The 19,866-nt window shown below is 50.8% G+C and overlaps 1 protein-coding gene across 1 annotated transcript in view; it reads right to left on the reverse strand.

The window, feature by feature from the left end:
• LOC144507542 (zinc finger protein Gfi-1b-like) overlaps positions 1-19,866 on the reverse strand; it is a 121,129-nt gene that overhangs the window by 88,441 nt on the left and 12,822 nt on the right. Inside the window, exons 3-5 of the mRNA XM_078234682.1 lie at positions 16,235-16,489; positions 13,176-13,414; positions 10,457-10,600 (exon numbers count right to left, since the gene is read on the reverse strand). Coding sequence (XP_078090808.1) covers positions 10,457-10,600; positions 13,176-13,414; positions 16,235-16,489 — 638 coding nt within the window. The remainder of the gene's footprint in view (positions 1-10,456; positions 10,601-13,175; positions 13,415-16,234; positions 16,490-19,866) is intronic.

The raw sequence follows: 19,866 nt of genomic DNA on the forward strand, positions 1-19,866 counted from the left end.
TGTGAGTGTGGACACTGCGTGTGAGTGTGGACACTGCATGTGAGTGTGGACACTGCATGTGAGTGTGGACACTGCGTGTGAGTGTGGATACTGCGTGTGAGTGTGGACACTGCATGTGAGTGTGGACACTGCGTGTGAGTGTGGACACTGCATGTGAGTGTGGACAATGCGTGTGAGTGTGGACACTACGTGTGAGTGTGGACACTGCGTGTGCCTGTGTGGACACTGCGTGTGTGTGTGTGGACACTGCGTGTGAGTGTGGACACTGCGTGTGAGTCTGGACACTGCGTGTGAGTCTGGACACTGCGTGTGAGTCTGGACACTGCGTGTGAGTGTGGATACTGCGTGTGAGTGTGGACACTGCGTGTGAGTGTGGACACTGCATGTGCCTGTGTGGACACTGCATGTGCCTGTGTGGACACTGCGTGTGAGTGTGGACACTACGTGTGAGTGTGGACACTGCGTGTGCCTGTGTGGACACTGCGTGTGAGTGTGGACACTGCATGTGCCTGTGTGGACACTGCATGTGCCTGTGTGGACACTGCGTGTGAGTGTGGACACTGCGTGTGAGTGTGGACACTGCGTGTGCCTGTGTGGACACTGCGTGTGAGTGTGGACACTGCGTGTGCCTGTGTGGACAATGCGTGTGAGTGTGGACACTACGTGTGAGTGTGGACACTGCGTGTGCCTGTGTGGACACTGCGTGTGTGTGTGTGGACACTGCGTGTGAGTGTGGACACTGCGTGTGAGTCTGGACACTGCGTGTGAGTCTGGACACTGCGTGTGAGTCTGGACACTGCGTGTGAGTGTGGATACTGCGTGTGAGTGTGGACACTGCGTGTGAGTGTGGACACTGCATGTGCCTGTGTGGACACTGCATGTGCCTGTGTGGACACTGCGTGTGAGTGTGGACACTACGTGTGAGTGTGGACACTGCGTGTGCCTGTGTGGACACTGCGTGTGAGTGTGGACACTGCATGTGCCTGTGTGGACACTGCATGTGCCTGTGTGGACACTGCGTGTGAGTGTGGACACTGCGTGTGAGTGTGGACACTGCGTGTGCCTGTGTGGACACTGCGTGTGAGTGTGGACACTGCGTGTGCCTGTGTGGACACTGCGTGTGAGTGTGGACACTGCGTGTGAGTGTGGACACTGCGTGTGCGCGCGTGGACACTGCGTGTGAGTGTGGACACTGCGTGTGAGTGTGGACACTGCGTGTGAGTGTGGACACTGCGTGTGCGTGTGTGGACACTGCGTGTGAGTGTGGACACTGCGTGTGCGCGTGTGGACACTGCGTGTGAGTGTGGACACTGCGTGTGCGTGCGTGAACACTGTGTGTGAGTGTGGACACTGCGTGTGCGTGCGTGGACACTGCGTGTGCGCGCGTGGACACTGCATGTGCCTGTGTGGACACTGCGTGTGAGTGTGGACACTGCGTGTGCGTGTGGACACTGCGTGTGCGTGCGTGGACACTGCATGTGCGTGTGTGGACACTGCATGTGCGTGTATGGACACTGCGTGTGAGTGTGGACACTGCGTGTGCGCGTGTGGACACTGCGTGAGTGTGTGGACACTGCGTGTGCATGCGTGGACACTGCGTGTGGACACTGCGTGTGCGCGTGTGGACACTGCGTGTGAGTGTGGACACTGCGTGTGCGCATGTGGACACTGCATGTGAGTGTGGACACTGCGTGTGCGTGCGTGGACACTGCGTGTGAGTGTGGACACTGCGTGTGAGTGTGGACGCTGCGTGTGAGTGTGGACACTGCGTGTGAGTGTGGACACTGCGTGTGCGCGTGTGGGCACTGCGTGTGAGTGTGGACACTGCGTGTGCGTGTGGACACCGCGTGTGCGTGTGGACACCGTGTGTGTGGACACTGCGTGTGCGCTTGCATACGCTGTGTGTCTGTGCGCGTGCATACGTTGTGCGTGTATGCTGTGCATGTGACTCACCTGAAGAAGGGGCTTGAGGCTCCCAAAGCTTATGGTATTTGCTACCAAATAAACCTGTTGGACTTTCACCTGGTGTTGTTAAACTTCTTACTGTGTTTACCCCAGTCCAACGCCGGCATCTCCACATCATATCTCATAGAAGACAGAGGGTGGTGGTGGATGGAAAAGTTTCAGACTGGAGACCAGTTACCAGCGGAGTGCCACAGGGATCAGTGCTTGGTCCTCTGCTATTTGTGATTTTTATCAATGACTTGGAGGACGGGGCTGAAGGGTGGATCAGTAAATTTGCTGATGACACCAAGATTGGTGGAGTAGTGGATGAGGTGGAGGGCTGTTGTAGGCTGCAAAGAGACATAGATAGGATGCAGAGCTGGGCTGAAAAATGGCAGATGGAGTTTAACACTGATAAGTGCGAGGTGATTCATTTTGGTAGGACAAATTTGAATGCGGATTACAGGGTCAACGGCAGGGTTCTGAGGAATGTGGAGGAACAGAGGGGTCTTGGGGTTCATATCCACAGATCTCTGAAGGTTGCCACTCAAGTGGATAGAGCTGTGAAGAAGGCCTATAGTGTGTTAGCTTTTATTAACAGGGGGTTGGAGTTTAAGAGCCGTGGGGTTATGCTGCAACTGTACAGGACCTTGGTGAGACCACATTTGGAATATTGTGTGCAGTTCTGGTCACCTCACTATAAGAAGGATGTGGAGACACTGGACAGAGTGCAGAGGAGATTTACCAGGATGCTGCCTGGTTTGGAGGGCAGGTCTTATGAGGAAAGGTTGAGGGAGCTAGGGCTGTTCTCTTTAGAGCGGAGGAGGATGAGAGGCGACTTAATAGAGGTTTATAAGATGATGAGGGGGATAGTTAGAGTGGACGTTCAGAGACTATTTCCTCGGGGTGGATGTAGCTGTTACTAGGGGACATAACTATAAGGTTCATGGTGGGAGATATAGGAGGGATGTCCGAGGTAGGTTCTTTATGCAGAGAGTGGTTGGGGTGTGTAATGGACTGCCTGCTGTGATAGTGGAGTCAGACACTTTAGGAACTTTCAAGCGGCTATTGGATAGGCACATGGAGCACACCAGAATGATAGGGAGTGGGATAGCTTGATCTTGATTTTGGACAAAGCTCGGCACAACATCGTGGGCCAAAAGGCCTGTACTGTGCTGTACTGTTTTATAGAACATAGAACATAGAACAGTACAGCACAGAACAGGCCCTTCGGCCCACGATGTTGTGCCGAGTTTGTCTGAAACCCAGATCAAGTTATTTCCTCCCTATCATCCCGAAGTACTCCATGTGCCTATCCAATAGCTTCTTAAATGTTCCTAAAGTTTCTGACTCCACTATCCCTGCAGGCAGTCCATTTCACACCCCAACCACTCTCTGAGTAAAAAACCTACCTCGGACATCCTTCCTATATCTCCCACCATGAACCCTATAGTTATGCCCCCTAGTTACCGCTCCATTCACCCGAGGAAATAGTCTTTGAACGTTCACTCTATCTATCCTCCTCATCATCTTATAAACCTCTATCAAGTCTCCTCTCAACCTCCTCCGCTCCAAAGAGAAAAGCCCCAGTTCCCTCAACCTTTCCTCATAAGACCTACCCTCCAAACCAGGCAGCATCCTGGTAAATCTCCTTTGCACTCTTTCCAGTGTCTCCACATCCTTATCATAGAATCATAGAAACCCTACAGCGCAGAAGGAGGCCATTCGGCCCATCGAGTCTGCACCGACCACAATCCCACCCGACATATTTACCCGCTAATCCCTCTAACCTACACATCCCAGGACTCTAAGGGGCAATTTTTAACCTGGCCAATCAACCTAACCCACACATCTTTGTAGTGAGGTGACCAGAACTGCACACAATATTCCAAATGTGGTCTCACCAAGGTCCTGTGCAGTTGCAGCATAACCCCACGGCTCTTAAACTCAAACCCCCTGTTAATGAACGCCAACACACTACCGGCCTTCTTCACGGCTCTATCCACTTGAGTGGCAACCTTCAGAGATCTATGGATATGAACCCCAAGATCTCTCTGTTCCTCCACATTCTTCAGAACCCTACCTTTGACCCTGTAATCCACATTTAAATTTGTCCTACCAAAATGAATCACCTCGCATTTGTCAGGGTTAAACTCCATTTGCCATTTTTCAGCCCAGCTCTGCATCCTATCTATATCTCTTTGCAGCCTACAACAGCCCTCCACCTCATCCACTACTCCACCAATCTTGGTGTCATCAGCAAATTTACTGATCCACCCTTCAGCCCCCTCCTCCAAGTCATTTATAAAAATTACAAATAGCAGAGGACCAAGCACTGATCCCTGTGGCACTCCGCTGGGAACCGGTTTCCAGTCCGAAAATTTTCCATCTACCACCACCCTCTGCCTTCTGTTAGATAGCCAGTTACCTATCCAATCGGCCAAACTTCCCTCTATCCCACACATCCTTACTTTCTTCATAAGCCGACTGTGGGGGACTTTATCAAACGCCTTACTGAAATCCATGTATATGACATCAACTGCACTACCTTCATCTACACACTTAGTTACCTCCTCAAAAAATTCTATCAAATTTGTGAGGCAAGACTTGCCCTTCACAAATCCGTGCTGACTAACCCGGATTAAGCTGCATCTTTCGAAATGGTCGTAAATCCTATCCCTAAGGACCTTTCCCATCAACTTACCGACCACCGAAGTAAGACTAACCGGCCTATAACTACCAGGGTCATTTCTATTCCCTTTCTTAAACATATCAATGACATATCAATATTTCCCACAATAGGATTGGTCCTAAGTTGTCAAAATCATCAGATTTAAATTTAATAGGATCTTGGTATCTAAGTATCTTAGATCCCTGAAAGTTGGCACCCAGGTTGATAGGGTTGTTAAGAAGGCGTACGGTGTGTTAGCTTTTGTTGGGAGAGGGATTGAGTTTCGGAGCCAGGAGGTCATGCTGCAACTGTACAAAACTCTGGTGCGGCCGCATTTGGAGTATTGCGTACAGTTCTGGTCGCCGTATTATAGGAAAGATGTGGAAGTGTTGGAAAGGGTGCAGAGGAGATTTACCAGGATGTTGCCTGGTATGGTGGGAAAATCGTATGAGGAAAGAACAACAAAGAACAAAGAACAGTACAGCACAGGAAACAGGCCCTTCGGCCCTCCAAGCCTGTGCCGCTCCTTGGTCCAACTAGACCAATCGTTTGTATCCCTCCATTCCCAGGCTGCTCATGTGACTATCCAGGTAAGTCTTAAACAATGTCAGCGTGCCTGCCTCCACCACCCTACTTGGCAGCGCATTCCAGGCCCCCACCACCCTCTGTGTAAAAAAACGTCCCTCTGATGTCTGAGTTATACTTCGCCCCTCTCAGCTTGAGCCCGTGACCCCTCGTGATCGTCACCTCCGACCTGGGAAAAAGCTTCCCACTGTTCACCCTATCTATACCCTTCATAATCTTGTACACCTCTATTAGATCTCCCCTCATTCTCCGTCTTTCCAAGGAGAACAACCCCAGTCTACCCAATCTCTCCTCATAGCTAAGACCCTCCATACCAGGCAACATCCTGGTAAACCTTCTCTGCACTCTCTCCAATGCCTCCACGTCCTTCTGGTAGTGCGGCGACCAGAACTGGACGCAGTACTCCAAATGTGGCCTAACCAGCGTTCTATACAGCTGCATCATCAGACTCCAGCTTTTATACTCTATACCCCGTCCTATAAAGGCAAGCATACCATATGCCTTCTTCACCACCTTCTCCACCTGTGTTGCCACCTTCAAGGATTTGTGGACTTGCACACCTAGGTCCCTCTGTTTCTATACTCCTGATGACTCTGCCATTTATTGTATAACTCCTCCCTACATTATTTCTTCCAAAATGCATCACTTCGCATTTATCCGGATTAAACTCCATCTGCCACCTCTCCGCCCAATTTTCCAGCCTATCTATATCCTGCTGTATTGCCCGACAATGCTCTTCGCTATCCGCAATTCCAGCCATCTTCGTGTCATCCGCAAACTTGCTGATTACACCAGTTACACCTTCTTCCAAATCATTTATATATATCACAAATAGCAGTGGTCCCAGTACAGAGCCCAGCGGAACACCACTGGTCACAGACCTCCAGCCGGAAAAAGACCCTTCGACCACTACCCTCTGTCTCCTATGGCCAAGCCAGTTCTCCACCCATCTAGCCACTTCTCCTTGTATCCCATGAGCCTTAACCTTCTTAACCAACCTGCCATGTGGGACTTTGTCAAATGCCTTACTGAAATTCATATAGACGACATCCACGGCCCTTCCTTCATCAACCGTTTTTGTCACTTCCTCAAAAAACTCCACCAAATTTGTAAGGCACGACCTCCCTCTTACAAAACCATGCTGTCTGTCACTAATGAGATTGTTTCGTTCTAAATGCACATACATCCTGTCTCTAAGAATCCTCTCCAACAACTTCCCTACCACGGACGTCAAGCTCACCGGCCTCTAATTTCCTGGGTTATCCCTGCTATCCTTCTTAAACAACGGGACCACATTCGCTATCCTCCAATCCTCAGGGACCTCACCCGTGTCCAAAGAAGCGACAAAGATTTCCGTCAGAGGCCCAGCAATTTCATCTCTCGTCTCCCTGAGCAGTCGAGGATAGATGCCATCAGGCCCTGGGGCTTTGTCAGTTTTAATGTTCCCTAAAAAACCTAACACTTCCTCTCTTGTAATGGAGATTTTCTCTAACGGGTCAACACCTCCCTCCGAGACACTCCCGGTTAACATGCCCCTCTCCTTCGTGAAAACCGATGCAAAGTATTCATTTAGGATCTCCCCTATTCCCTTGGGTTCTAAGCATAATTCCCCTCCTTTGTCCCTGAGAGGTCCGATTTTCTCCCTGACAACTCTTTTGTTCCTAACGTATGAATAGAATGCCTTAGGATTCTCCTTAATCCTGCCTGCCAAGAACATCTCGTGACCTCTTTTTGCCCTTCTAACTCCCCGTTTGAGTTCTTTCCTACTCTCTCTGTATTCCTCCAGAGCTCCATCCGTTTTCAGTTGCCTGGACTTAACGTACGCCTCCCTTTTCATTTTAATCAGATCCTCAATTTCCCTGGTTATCTACGGCTCTCGAATCCTACCTTTCCTATCTTTCCTTTTTACAGGCACATGCCTATCCTGCAGCCTTATCAATAGTTCCTTAAAAGACTCCCACATGCCAGACGCGGACTTACCCTCGAACATCCTCTCCCAATCAACATCCACCAATTCCTGCCTAATCCGGCTGTAGTCAGCCTTCCCCCAATTTAGCACCCTGCCCGTAGGACAGCACTCATCCTTGTCCATTACTATCCTAAAGTTAACAGAGTTGTGGTCACTATTTGCCACATGTTCCCCTACCGAAACTTTGACGACCTGACCGGGCTCATTTCCCAGAACTAGGTCCAGTATAGCCCCCTCTCTAGTCGGGCTACCTACATACTGTTCCAAAGAACCTTCCAGTACTCATTTTACAAATTCCTCCCCGTCCGGACCCCCAGCTCTAAGCACTTTCCAGTCTGTGCCAGGGAAATTAAAGTCCCCCACTACAACAACCCTATGTTTTCTGCACCTATCCAGAATCTCCTGACATATCCTTTCCTCCACTTCCCGTGGGCTGTTGGGTGGTCTGTAGTACACCCCCAGCATAGTGACTGCACCCTTCCTGTTTCTGAGTTCCACCCACAGCGACTCAGTACATGACCCCTCTAAGTTGTCTACCCTCTGCACCGTGGTAATATGCTCCTTAACTAATATCGCTACTCCCCCACCTTTTTTAGCCCCTCCTCTGTCTCGCCTAAAACACTTATACCCCGGAATATTCAGCTGCCAGTCCTGTCCTTCTTTTAACCAAGTTTCCGTCACCGCAACCACATCCAAATTCCGCATAAGCATTAACATAGAACATAGAACATAGAACATAGAACATAGAACATTACAGCGCAGAACAGGCCCTTCGGCCCACGATGTTGCACCGACCAGTTAAAAAAAACAAACTGTGACCCTCCAACCTAAACCAATTTCTTTTCGTCCATGAACCTATCTACGGATCTCTTAAACGCCCCCAAACTAGGCGCATTTACTACTGATGCTGGCAGGGCATTCCAATCCCTCACCACCCTCTGGGTAAAGAACCTACCCCTGACATCGGTTCTATAACTACCCCCCCTCAATTTAAAGCCATGCCCCCTCGTGCTGGATTTCTCCATCAGAGGAAAAAGGCTATCACTATCCACCCTATCTAAACCTCTAATCATCTTATATGTTTCAATAAGATCCCCTCTCAGCCGCCGCCTTTCCAGCGAAAACAATCCCAAATCCCTCAGCCTCTCCTCATAGGATCTCCCCTCCATACCAGGCAACATCCTGGTAAACCTCCTCTGCACCCTCTCCAAAGCCTCCACATCCTTCCTGTAATGTGGGGACCAGAACTGCACACAGTACTCCAAGTGCGGCCGCACCAGAGCTGTGTACAGTTGCAACATAACGCTACGACTCCTAAATTCAATCCCCCTACCAATAAACGCCAAGACACCATATGCCTTCTTAACAACCTTATCTACTTGATTCCCAACTTTCAGGGATCTATGCACACATACACCCAGATCCCTCTGCTCCTCCACACTATTCAAAGTCCTCCCGTTAGCCCTATACTCAACACATCTGTTATTCCTACCAAAGTGAATTACCAAAGTGAAGGCCCTAAGTTCGTCTGTTTTACCCGTTACACTCCTCGCATTGAAGCAGATGCACTCCAGACCTCCAGGCCCAGTCAGGTCCTCCTCCTCCAGGGTGCTCCTCTTCTTAGCTAGCCTTGCCCTGGCCCCCAGCTCAACCCCAGCCTCAGTATTTACTGACCTCCTGTTTTGTTCCCCACCCCCCTGCCACACTAGTTTAAATCCTGCCGAAACACTCTAGCAAAACTCCCAGCCAGGATATTTGCTCCCTTCCAGTTAAGGTGTAACCCATCCTTTCTGTACAGTTGCCATCCTGACTTGAAGATTTCCCAGTTATCTATGAATTTAAAACCCTCCCTCTTGCACCAGTCCTTTAGCCATGCGTTCAACTGTAGAATCTCCCTGTTCCGAGCCTCACTTGCACTAGACACCGGGAGCAGTCCAGAGATTGCTACCCTGGAGGTCTTACTTTTTAGCCTAGCACCCAACTCCCTGAATTTCTCTCGTATGACCCCCCTGCTGAGGGGCTTGAGGTTGTTTTCATTAGAGAGAAGAAGGTTAAGAGGTGACTTAATAGAGGCATACAAGATGATCAGAGGATTAGATAGGGTGGATAGTGAGAGCCTTTTTCCTTGGATGGTGATGGCGAGCACGAGGGGACATAGCTTTAAATCGAGGGGTGAGAGATATAGGACAGATGTTAGAGGTAGGTTCTTTACTCAGAGAGTAGTAAGGGCATGGAATGCCCTGCCTGCAGCAGTAGTGGACTCGTCAACAGTAAGAGCATTCAAAGGGTTATTGGATAAACATATGGATGGTATTGGAATAGTGTAGATTAGAGGGGCTTTAGATTGGTTTCACTGGTCAGCGCAACATCGAGGGCCGAAGGGCCTGTACTGCGCTGTAATGTTCTATGTTCTAAGTGCCTGGTTCAAATTGATTGGCTAAATTCAAAAGTCTGTTGTCTTGGCCTTTCAATACAAATGTTTCAGTTTGGGTACTCTATCTGGACTTGCATTGTTTTTAAACTCTCGAAGCACAGAAAAGGCACCACATTTTAAAGGCACCATGTAATGCTTCCCTCCTGAGCATTCTACCATTTGACAAACACCAATCTACCATTACTCTACTCAACCTCACATCATCGGGTGGGATTTTATGGCCTCACTCGAGTGAGACCGGAAATTCCCACCCGAGGTCAATGGACATTTCCATTGTCCGCCCCTCGCCCGCTCTGATTCTGTGGCGGGCAAGGTGGCAGAATTCTGGTAAGTGTGTGTGAGTGTGTGTATACATATGTGTGTGTGTGTATACGTGTGTGTGTATACGTGTGTATGTATACGTGTGTGTACACGTGTGTGTACACGTGTGTGTACACGTGTGTGTACATGTGTGCGCATGCGTATACATGTCCATGTGTGCATACGTGTGCGTACGCGTGTACACATGTGTGCACATGTGTACGTGTGTATATGTGTGTCCATGCGCATATGTATACATGTACGTGTGCATGTGTGTGTGTGTGTGTATACATGTGTGTATGTGTATGTATGTGTGTACATGTGTGTGCGTACGTGTGTACACGTGTGCATGTGTGTGCGCGTGTGTGTATATGTGTGTCCATGCGTGTGTGTATACGCGTACATGTGCATGTGTGTGTGTGTGTGTGTATGTATGTATGTGAGTGTGTGTGTGTGTGTGTATGTGTGTGTGTATATACGTGTGTGTATGTATGTGTGTGTGTACATGTGTGCACGTATGCGTGTGCATGTCTGCAGAGACAGTGTGCCTTACCTTGGCCTGGGAGTGTGTGGTCTGGTGTTGTTCCAGGCTAACAGCATGTCCAAAGGCTTTGCCACAGGCCTCACAGGTAAAGAGCTGGCTGCCGCTGTGGGATCGGCGCACATGAACCTCCAGGCCGTGGGAAGTCGAGAACACCTACAAAGAAGGGAAATTCCTGATGAAGACTGCTCTGTGGGGCTTTGCGGACTGGGTCACAGCTAAAGATATTGCCGTGTCTCAGAAAGCTCTGAGCAGAGGCTGATCCCCCCGACCCCGGCAGGCAGCGCAATCAAAGCAGAGGAGCTGGAATATGGTTTTCTTTGCTTCATTCTTCCATGGCATGTCGCTGGCTGGTCCGGAATTTATTGCCTATCCCTAATTACCCCTTGAACTGTGTCTCCCTCGGCCAGTTCAGAGGGCAGTTGAGAGTCAGCCACATTGCTGGAACTCTGGAGTCACATGTAGGCCAGACCGGGTAAGGACGGCAGATTTCCTTCCCTAAAGGACATTAGTGAACCAGATGGGTTTTTACAGCAGTCGATAGTTTCATGGTCACCATCACTGCGACTAGCTTTCAATTCTAGATTTATTAATTAAATTTAAATTCCACCAGCTACCGTGGTGGGATTTGAACCCATGTCCCCAGAACATTAGTCCATTCCTCTGGGTCACTCGTCCAGGTTACTTAAATCTGAAAGAAAACTGTGAGGTGGACACAAAGAGCTCCAGGATTTGAAGCAGGGATAGGCTGTTTGGCCTCTCAGGTCTATTCTACCATTCGATAAGATCCTGGCGATCAGCCTGTGATCCCAGCTCCACGTTAGTGTTTAGTGTTTAGGATCGGACTCTGGGACAGGCTCCGCCGATAATGAAGAGTTCCCAATGTCTCAGGACGTGGCCTATTTGTGGTTCTTCTTGCACCATACTTCGATAAGGACATACATGACAACTGGCGACAAGGATGGTTCATGGCCTACACATTCTGCTGGCGTCCATTCTGGTGAAGGGGGAGGGGATCGCCCCAGGACTTCAGCAGAAGGTGCTGGAAAGGACCTGGAGAGCGGTGACCCCGTGAAGAACGTGTAGAAGGGTTCCCACCGCCAATACCTCATTTCCAACAGTCCGTTCTGGGGGATGTAGGACCTGCCTGGGAGCAGCCAAAAACATCACAGGAAATGGCACCAAGGGGACTCAGGCTGCATCTGGGGACAGGGTGTCTGTGCAGGGGCTGTGTGTCTGGGGACTGTCGGGGAGGGTGTGTGGGGGGGGGGTTGTTGAAGGGTTTGTGTGTCTGAGGGGGTGTCAGGGAGTTTTGAGGGTGTGTGTGTTGGGGTGCGTGTGTCGGGGGATGTGTGTTGGTAGGTGTGGGAAGTTTTGGGGAGGTATGTTGGGGGGGTGGAGTGTTTCGGGGGGGTGTGGCGGGGGATCAGGTGTGTCAGGGGTTGTGTGTGTCGGGGGGTATGTCGGGGTGTGTGTCTGAGGGGGCAAGGTATGTCAGGGTGTCTGTGTGTGTGTGTGTGTGTCGGGGTTATGTCTGAGGGGGCGGGGTATGTCGTGTGTGTGTTTGAGGGGGAGGGGTATGTCAGGGTGTGTGTCTGAGGGGGTGGGGTATGTTGGTGTGTGTGTGTGTGTGTGTCGGGGGCTATGTCGTGGTATGTGTCTGAGGGGGCGGAGTATGTCAGTGTGTGTGTGTGTGTCTGAGGGGGCAGGGTGTGTGTGTGTGTGTGTGTCGGGGGGTATGTCAGGGTGTGTGTCTGAGGGGGAGGGGTATGTCAGGGTGTGTGTCTGAGGGGCAGGGGTTTGTCAGGGTGTGTGTCTGAGGGGGCGGGGTATGTGTGTGTGTGTGTGTGTGTGTGTGTGTGTGTCAGGGGGTATGTCAGGGTGTGTGTCTGAGGGGGAGGGGTTTGTCAGGGTGTGTGTCTGAGGGGGAGGGGTTTGACTGGGTGTGTGTCTGAGGGGGCGGGGTATGTGTGTGTGTGTGTGTGTGTCAGGGGGTATGTCAGGGTGTGTGTCTGAGGGGGAGGGGTTTGTCAGGGTGTGTGTCTGAGGGGGCGGGTTATGTGTGTGTGTGTGTGTGTGTCAGGGGGTATGTCAGGGTGTGTGTCTGAGGGGGAGGGGTTTGTCAGGGTGTGTGGTCTGAGGGGGAGGGGTATGTCAGGGTGTGTATCTGAGGGGGAGGGGTTTGTCAGGGTGTGTGTCTGAGGGGGAGGGGTTTGTCAGGGTGTGTCTCTGAGGGGGAGGGGTTTGTCAGGGTGTGTGTCTGAGGGGGAGGGGTTTGTCAGGGTGTGTGTCTGAGGGGGAGGGGTTTGTCAGGGTGTGTGTCTGAGGGGGCGGGGTTTGTCAGGGTGTGTGTCTGAGGGGGCGGGGTATGTCAGGGTGTGTGTCTGAGGGGGAGGGGTATGTCAGGGTGTGTGTCTGAGGGGGAGGGGTATGTCAGGGTGTGTGTCTGAGGGGGAGGGGTATGTCAGGGTGTGTGTCTGAGGGGGAGGGGTATGTCAGGGTGTGTGTCTGAGGGGGCGGGGTATGTCAGGGTGTGTGTCTGAGGGGGAGGGGTATGTCAGGGTGTGTGTCTGAGGGGGAGGGGTATGTCAGGGTGTGTGTCTGAGGGGGAGGGGTATGTCAGGGTGTGTGTCTGAGGGGGAGGGGTATGTCAGGGTGTGTGTCTGAGGGGGAGGGGTATGTCAGGGTGTGTGTCTGAGGGGGAGGGGTATGTCAGGGTGTGTGTCCTCACCTTGTGACACTTGACGCAGTTATAGGGAGCTTTGTGCAGAGCTCTGGGAGTGTAGACAATGTTCTCTTCAATACTCCTCGCAGCGGCCGGACTCTGCAACGTCCTCCGAGTGTCTAACATCGGTGACAGGTAATCCTCAACCAGGTGCTTGAGTCCAGCTGTGGAGTACCCACTCCAGGAGTATGGTCTGAACTGTAAACCGAGGCTGTGGCTGCGCTCCGGAGACAGGAACACGTTATCTGAAATAGAATCATTGGGAATTAACCGGAATCTTCTCCCGGATACAAACTCCTCCTCCCTCCTATTGAAGCATTTCACTCCCACTTTTAGACCATAAGACAACGGAGCAGAAGGCGGCCATTTGGCCCACCCAGTCTGTTCCGCTGTTCAATGATCTGATCTGATAATCCTTAATTCCACTTTCCCGCCTTATCCCCGTAACCCTCGATTCCCTTACTGATTAAAAGTGTGTCTATCTCAGCCTGGGACATACTTAATGGCCTAGCCTCTACAGCCCTCTGCGAGAAAGAATTCTCATGAGTTCCATTATCCCCTCACCCCCTCATATTGTCACTCCTCACTCCCACACGCCCTCACACCCTCATCCCCTTCAAACCACCACCCTCACCTCCTCAACCCCTCGCCCCGCCTCCCCCTTGCCCCGCCTTCAGACTTTGTATTCAAACCCAGATCATTCGATGGAAAGTCTCTCCCTTTTTGATTCGTTCATGAGGATGAGTCTCGCTGGCTAGTCTAGTAATTATTACCCATCCCTAATTGCCCTTGAGAAGAAAGTGGTTCACTGGCGTCTTAAACCACTTCAGTCCCCAAGTTGTAGGTACACCCACAGTGCTGTTTGGGAGGGAGTTCCCGGATTTTGAGCCAGCGATGAGTGACTTGGAGGGGAACCTCCAAGTGGTGGTGTTCCCATGTGTCTGCTGCCTTGTCCTTCTAGATGGAAGCGGTCATGGGTTTGGAAGGTGCTGTTGAAGGAGCCTTGGTGAGTTGCTGCAGTGCATCTTGTAGATAGTACACACTGCTACAACTGAGCGTCATTGGTGGAGGGAGTGAATGTTTGTGGAAGGGGAACCAATCAAGCGGGTGGTTTGTCCTGGATGGTGTTGAACTTCTTGAGTGTTTTAGGAGCTGCACCCATCCAGGCAAGTGGGGAGTATTCCATCACACTCCTGACTTGTGCCTTGTAGATGTTGGAAAAGGCTTTGGGGAGTCAGGAGGTGAATTATTCACTGCAGAATTCCCAGCCTCTGACCTGCTCTGGTAGCCACGGTATTTATATAACTGGATCCAGTTCAGTTTCTGGTCAATGCTAACCCCCAGGACAGTGGGGGATTCAGCAATAGTAATGGCATTGAGTGTTAAGCAGTAATGGTTTGACCCTTTCTTGTTGGTGATGGTCATTGCCTGGCATTTATGTGGTGCGAATGTTACTTGTCACTTGTCAGCCCAAGCCTGGATATTGTCCAAATCTTGCAGCATTTGAACATGGACTGCTTCAGTATCTGAGGAGTCACGAATGGTGCTGAACATTGTGCAATCATCGGCAAACATCCCCACTTCGACCTTATGATGGAGGGAAGATAATTGATGAAGCAGCTGAAGATAGTTGGGCCGAGGACACTACCCTGAGGGACTCCTGCAGAGATGTCCTGGAGCTGAGATGATTGACCCTCCACAACCACAACCATCTTCCTTTGTGCCAGGTATGACTCCAACCAGTGGAGAGTTGGCCCCCGATTCCCATTGATCCCAGTTTTGCTGGGGCCCCTTGATGCCACACTCAGTTGAATGCGGCCTTGATGTCAAGGGCTGTCACTCTCACCTCACCTCTGGAATTCAGTTCTTTTGTCCATGTTTGAACCAAGGCTGTAATGAGGTCAGGAGCTGAGTGACCCTGGCGAAACCCAAACTGGGCGTCACTGAGCAAGTTATTGCTGAGCAGGTGCTGCTTGATAGCGCTGTCGATGACCCCTTCCATCACTTTACTGATGATGGAGAGTAGACTGATTGGGCGGTAATTGGCCGGGTTGGATTTGTCCTGTTTCTTGTGTTCAGGACATACCTGGGTAATTTTCCACATTGCCGGGTAGATGCCAGTGTTGTAGCTGTACTGGAACAGCTTTCGCCATTCCTGTGCAGGTGAGGAATGGTGTTTGACTCCTGGGGATCTGTTCACCCTCCAGTGTCGCTTCTCCTCAGTTGGGGAAATTGTGTTCTGTTAGTCTCATTGCTAATGTTAAACTCTAACGCGAGGGTTAGGGAGAAAGAGGAGTTACTGAGGCTGGGTCCCAGAAAGCTCCAAGGACGTGGTATTGATTGAACCTTCTCAAACTCTTCGAGGGAAGTGTGAGAGGAAAGTTATACGGTAAATGTGATTTTCCAAAGTATTTTATAAAATATCAATGACATTGTGTATTCACATCGAGCCTCTCACACACACAGCCTCAGGAATAGATAATAACTGGGATTCTCCGACCTCCCTTCACCCGGGAATCCCGACCTCCCCGCGGCTGAGATTCTCCGAGCTTGCCCGTGACTGGGATTCTCCCATTTTCCTGCAGTGTATCCAATCCCATTCTCGCACTCTATGCCTGTAGTTCTGTAAGTTTATGTCCCCCAAGGGCCCATCCAATTTCCTTTGGAAATCATTGTTCATCTCCTGCTTCTACTCCACACTGGGCAGCCAGTTCCAGCGTATTGCCACTCGCTGTGTAAAAGTGTCCTTTCTCACACCCCTCCAACCCAGAATTTTAAATCTGTATCCCCCAGTCCTTATGCCATCAGCTCACAGGAGCTGCTCTTTTTTATATGTAAACCTGTCATAGTTTTGTTCACATCCGTTACATCTCCCCAGCGATCTCCTTACTTCGAGGAGAATTACCATAACTTCTCCCTCCGAGCTGCCTAGCTGAACTCCCTCATTGCTGGACCCATTCTGGGAAACCTCCTCGGCCCCCTCACATCCTTCCTAGCGCGTGTTTAAAGGCGTCTCTGTTGACTTGCCCTAAGGCCGTGGTTGGGCCACATTCCCAAAGACTCACCAGGTGAAGTGAGAGGCCTCCACAGGTGCTCAGTCTGACTCTCACACATTTCTCCCTCTGTGCTGTGATGATTTGCCAAGGTCTCCCTGGTCCTGGTTGAGCCAGTGAGGGTTCGAGCACCTCTCCAGCAGCCTGACTCTGAGCCCTGCTCCGAGACCTTTGTCGCTCCTGCATTGACACCTCGTGAAGGCTCCTGGATTGTAACTGAAATCTCTGGCGCTCCCTGGGACGCAGGCTCCTCCCGGCAGGCACCTCCTGTGGTTAAGGGCAGACAGAGAGTCAATGTTGGAACACTGAGTTCAGAGGACAGTGTGATCACCCAGTAGCAGGGAGTGAGAGGGTGCAGGTTAGTGCCAACCTGGGCTGTCCAGTTGCCCAGACACACCGCCCACACACGCCACCCAGACCCGCCACCCAGACCCGCCACCCAGACCCTCCACCGAGAAAGTCCTGCTGGGGTCTGAGACAAAGAAAAAAGAACAAAGAAAATTACAGCACAGGAACAGGCCCTTCGGCCCTCCAAGTCTGCACCGACCATGCTGCCCGTGGGAACTAAAATCCCCTCCCCTTCCGGGGACCATATCCCTCTATTCCCATCCTATTCATGTATTTGTCCAGATGCCCCTTAAAACTGCTTCCACTACCTCCCCAGGACCCCAAATTACATTAGGAAACCAGACTAGAACCAAACACGTTTTCTGTTTTGGATAAATGTGAGGAAAGGATACATCTCTCCAGGAGTAATTCCACTGACAAATTAGATATCTTTTATAGTAAACCAAACATTATTAAATAACACAGTTTAACTATAACTCTAACAAACTGAAACAGTTTAACAATTAATAATTAGAATCATAGAAACCCTACAGTGTAGAAAGAGGCCATTCGGCCCATCGAGTCTGCACCGACCACAATCCCACCCAGGCCCTACCCCCATATCCCTACATATTTACCCGCTAATCCCTCTAACCTATCCATGTCAAGACACTAAGAGGCAATTTTAGCATGGCCAATCAACCTAACCCACACATCTTTGAAACAACTTTAAATTCGAAACAACTTTAAATTGAAACAACTTTAAATTCGAACATATCAGGGTAAGGATCAGAAACCCCAAGGTATATTATCAAGTCAGACTAGAACCCAAAATTTGCTCCTTTGGCTTTAGTGTGAGGATAGGATGCTTCACTCCAGGCGTTAACACTACTGACACACTGAGAAGCTTTTATCAAAACAAACTTTATTTAACAACAGTTTAGCTAGAACAGATGAATTAGCTTAACATTTAACATTTGAACAATAATTAAACATGACAGGTTCCAACTCTTAACTGCTAACCTATCTCTACGAGTTCCAATTCAAGCAATATTCTTCTTACAGACTGAAAACCCCTCTTCAAAGTCAGTTAGCAAACTCTCGGCTTGTAATTAGGTTGCTAGCCCGAGACTCCTCAGAGCTCTTCTGGAGAGAGACAGACAGAGAGATACACCTGGCTTCTTTCAGAAACTGACTGTTTTAAAACAATGGGGGTGATTCTCCCAGCTGTGCTGTGCTGCTCTCACAGAGGCTGCAGAGCGGGCTTCCCACTGGGCGCCATGGCCTCCACGCCTCTCTGGGCCCCGAATTTCCAGCGTCATCAGCTCCACACCAGAAATCGGTGCGGAACTGAATAAGTTGTTTAAATTGTCATCTGCAAATCATTAGCCTTCCCTCCAGGCCAGGAGTGTTTCACTCCAGCGGGGTTTACAATAGCTCCACACAAACGGAGAACTGGCGGCCCGACCCCGCTGGAGTGAAGGGGGGCCATGGAGCCCCCCCAGGAGGTCCGGGGTAAGGGGGGGGGTGCCCCCTGGCATTTCCAGCCTGGCAGTGCCAGCCTGACACCCTGGCACTGCCTAATGGGCAAATTTGGCAATGCCCATGGGGCACCTTGGCATTCTCCACTGGGCACTGGGGGTGGGGGGGGGGGGGGGGGGGAGAAAGGCCAGGCCTGTAGAGGCCTAGAGCTTGAGGCCACACACCCTGTAAATTATTAAGGGAAAGACTCTTAGTACTGTAGAGGATCAGAAGGACCTTGGGGTCCGGGTCCATAGGACTCTAAAATCGGCCCCGCAGGTGGAGGAGGTGGTTAAGAAGGCGTATGGTGTGCTGGCCTTTATCAATCGAGGGATTGAGTTTAGGAGTCCGGGGATAATGATGCAGCTATATAAGACCCTCGTCAGACCCCACTTGGAGTACTGTCGCCTCACGATAGGAACGATGTGGAAAAGATTGAAAGGGTGCAGAGGCGATTTACAAGGATGTTGCCTGGATTGAGTGGCATGCCTTATGAGGATAGGCTGTGGGAGCTCGGTCTTTTCTCCTTGGAGAGACGAAGGATGAGAGGAGACCTAATAGAGGTATATAAGATGTTGAGAGGCATAGATTGGGTGGACTCTCAGAGGCTTTTTCCCAGGGTGGAAATGTCTGCTACGAGAGGACACAGGTTTAAGGTGCTGGGGGGTAGGTACAGGGGAGATGTTAGGGGGACGTTTTTCACACAGAGGGTGGTGGGCGAGTGGAATCGGCTGCCGTCAGTGGTGGTGGAGGCGAACTCAATAGGGTCTTTTAAGAGACTCCTGGATGAGTACATGGAGCGTAATAGGATGGAGGGTTATAGGTAGGTCTAGAAGGTAGGGAGGTGTTCGGCACAACTTGTGGGCCGAAGGGCCTGTTTGTGCTGTAGTTTTTCTATGTTCTATGTTCTAAATGTGGGAGGGGCTGGATGAGTGATTGTGGGCTTGATGCCCCCATTTCAAAGGTTGGTTTTTGTTTCAGGAAGGGGGAGAGGTTTACAATTGTTTATCAACTGGGTCGAGACAGGGAGGTGAGTTGAGAACTTTGCAGACTTGTAGTCGGGCCCCTCCTGGGCTGAAGAACCCAAATCCCCCACACACTGGCTGAGGGAGACCCTGCCAATCCCCTTCCCCCATCTGACCTGCACTTCCTATCCTCCCTCCTCTGCCTCCTACTCATTCCTCTGTCCTTCTTTGCTAAACAAGGAAATAATAAACGTAATACCTTGGGGCATGTGCTCCTTTACTAACTTACTCTGCTTCCCAAAACAAAATGGGTGGGGGGAGGAGTACCCTCCCACTCCCCCACAGAAACACTCCCCCCGTGGATATCCCCTGTGGGTATTCTCACCCCCTGCAGATAACCTCCCCCCGAATGCACCCCCCAAGGATCACCCCGCAGATAACCCTACCCCCTGAGGGTAGCCCCCCAGCAGATAACCCCACCACCTGTGGATACCCCCTCACAGATAACCCTACGCCCTGAGGATATTCCCCCACAGATGCAGCTCCCCACAGATGCACTCCCCCCCCCCCCCACAGATATATCCCTTCCCACGCAGATACACCCCTTCCCATGTAGATACACCCCTTCCCATGCAGATACACCCCTTCCCACGCAGATACACCCCTCCCCCGTAGATACAACCCCCCCCACATATACAACCCCCGCACAGATACACCCTCCCCGTGGATACCCCTCACTCTGTGCAGACACAAAGCACACGTCACACTCTTCTTGCCCATGTTAGTGCCTTTCCTCGGGGTAAGGTGCAGATAGTAAATGTACATCACTTC

Source organism: Mustelus asterias, chromosome 19 (assembly GCF_964213995.1).
Source record: "Mustelus asterias chromosome 19, sMusAst1.hap1.1, whole genome shotgun sequence".
Classification (NCBI taxonomy): domain Eukaryota; kingdom Metazoa; phylum Chordata; class Chondrichthyes; order Carcharhiniformes; family Triakidae; genus Mustelus; species Mustelus asterias.